The sequence below is a fragment of the Gossypium arboreum genome, chromosome 5, assembly GCF_025698485.1.
Source record: "Gossypium arboreum isolate Shixiya-1 chromosome 5, ASM2569848v2, whole genome shotgun sequence".
In the NCBI taxonomy this organism is placed as follows: Eukaryota; Viridiplantae; Streptophyta; class Magnoliopsida; order Malvales; family Malvaceae; genus Gossypium; species Gossypium arboreum.
The window spans coordinates 39061901-39064495 of NC_069074.1; the positions used below are offsets into that span (position 1 = coordinate 39061901).

The 2595-nt window shown below is 41.7% G+C and overlaps 1 protein-coding gene across 1 annotated transcript; it reads left to right on the forward strand.

Moving 5' to 3' along the window:
- Positions 1-851: 851 nt before the first annotated feature.
- On the forward strand, positions 852-2276 carry LOC108451266 (uncharacterized). The gene is made up of 2 exons (XM_017748972.1): positions 852-953; positions 1950-2276. The coding sequence occupies exons 1-2, from the start codon at positions 852-854 to the stop codon at positions 2274-2276; spliced, it is 429 nt and encodes a 142-aa protein (XP_017604461.1).
- The last annotated feature ends 319 nt before the right edge of the window (positions 2277-2595 follow it).

Genomic DNA, 2595 nt, shown 5'->3' on the forward strand with positions numbered 1-2595 from the left:
ATCCTAGTTATGCCATTTGGGTTGACTAATACACCAATGGTATTCATGGACTTGATGAATCGTATGTTCCAACCCTACTTGAATCAGTTTGTGGTGGTGTTCATCGATGATATCTTGATATAATTTAAGTCTGAGGACGAGCATGATGAACATCTCAGGGTTGTTCTGCAGATCCTTCGTGAGAAATAGCTTTATGAGAAATTCTCTAAATGTGAGTTTTGGCTTCAAGAAGTAACCTTTTTGGGACATGTGGTGCCTGTTGAGGGGATTTAGGTTGATCCTCATAAGATTGAGGCTGTGTTAGATTGGAAACAACCGAAGAATGTCTCTGAGATCCGTAGTTTTCTGGGACTGGCAGGATATTATCGATGTTTTGTAGAAGGGTTTTCATTAATCGTAGCACCATTGACTAAGTTACTGCGTAAGGGAGTCCCCTTTGCTTAGACTGACGCATAGCGGGGGAGCTTTGAGAAACTCAATAAGTGTTAACTCAGGCTCCAGTTCTAATACAACCTGAGTCTGGCAAGGACTTCGTGGTTTATAGTGATGCGTCACACGTGGGTTTGGGTTACATCTTGATGCAAGATTGTAAAGTGGTTTCTTATGCATCTCAGTAGCTCAAGACTCACGAGGGTAATTATCTGATGCACGATTTGGAGTTGGCAGTAGTAGTCTTTGCTCTTAAGATCTAGAGGTATTATCTGTAAAGTGAGAAGTGTACCATTTACACTGATTACAAAATCCTTAAGTATCTCTTCACTCAGAAGGAGTTAAATCTTAGGTAGCGTTGATGGGTTGAGCTGCTTAAGGATTACAACTAAAGTATTGGGTACCACTCTAGTAAGGCTAATATGGTGGCCGATGCGTTAAGCCATAGGGCTATGACCGATCTGAGAGCGATGTTCGCTCGATTGAGCCTTTATGATGATAGGAGTCTTCTGGTGGAGTTGCAGGTTAGACCGATATGGCTGGAATGGATTAAAGATAAGCAGTTAGGAGATAAGTCTCTTGAGTTGCGATTTCGTCAGATTAAGGCTAGAACTACTACTGATTTTTGGGGTATTTTGTTTCTGAGGTAGGATCTGTGTACCTAATGATGAGGATTTGAGACTATCGATTCTGAGGGAAGTGCATAGTAGTCCTTACACTATGCATCCTGATAGAAATAAGATATATAAATATTTTCGAGAGTTGTACTAGTGGCCAGGGTTGAAACGTGAGGTGACAGACTATATTGCTCTTTGTTTGAATTGTCAGCAGGTTAAGGCTGAGCACCAGTTACCTTCGGGTTTGCTACAGCCAGTAAAGATACCGATGTGGAAATAGGAGCGAGTAACGATGGACTTTGTTTGTGGGTTACCTTTAACACCCACTAAGAAAAATTTTGTATGGGTCGTCGTGGATCGATTGACCAAGTCGGCATATTTCATTCCAGTTAGGACAGACTTCTCCTTGTAAAAGCTGGCTAGGTTGTACATTTTCGAGATAATGAGGTTACATGGGGTTCATGTTTCGATCATCTCTAATAGGGAGGTTCTCGTCTAGATTTCAGTACTGCTTTTCATCCTCAGACAGATGGTCAGTCGGAGAGGGTGATTCAGGTACTGCAGGATATGTTGAGGGGATGTGTTATGGATTTCTGAGGTAGTTGGGAGGAGTACTTGCCCTTGGCAGAGTTCGCTTACAACAACAGTTATCAGTCTAGTATACAGATGGTACCGTATGAGGCACTTTATGGTCGTAAGTGTAGCACTCTTTTGTGCTAGACTGAGTTGGGTGAGCGACGTGCTCTGGGCCCGAAGTTGATTTCTGATACTGAGGATAAGGTCCGGTTGATTCGAGAGCATCTGAAAGCGGCTTCTAATAAATAGAAGTCTTATGCTGATTTGAAGATGAAGGACATTGAGTATTTTGTAGGGGACTTGGTCTTTCTTAAAGTTTCACTGTAGAAGAAGGTTCTGAGGTTCGGACGCAAGGGTAAGCTAAGTTCTCGGTTTATTGGGTCGTACTGGATTCTGAAGAGAGTGGGGCCAGTCACATATCAGTTAGAGCTACCTCCAGAGTTGGATCGTATACATGACGTGTTCCACATCTCGATGTTGAGACGCTATCGCTCTGATCCCACACACATTGTGCTTGTGGAGGAGATGGATGTTAGACCAGATCGGACATTCGAGGAGGAGCCAGTTCAGATTTTGGATCACGACGTCAAGGTTCTACATAGAAAATCTATTCCTTTGGTGAAAGTGCTGTGGAGGAATCATAGCACTGAGTAGGCTACGTGGGAGCCAGAGGATTCGATGTGACAGTAATATCCTCATTTTTTCTGATCAGGTAAAAAATTCGAGGATAAATTTTCTTTAAGGGGGTAGAGTTGTAACGCTCAAAATTTCTGTAAATTCGATTTTTGTAATTATTGAGCATAGAAATATCAGGACATTTGTTTTGTGTTATTTTGGCATAAAATATATGTTGGTTTAAGTGTTTATGTACTTTGGGGTGTGTTTGGGAAGTCCCAAGTTCAAGCTTTAACTTGGGCTAAATTTTGGTTTTTATTTGAATAAAGTCTGACTTTTGGTTAGCGGGCTTATAAGA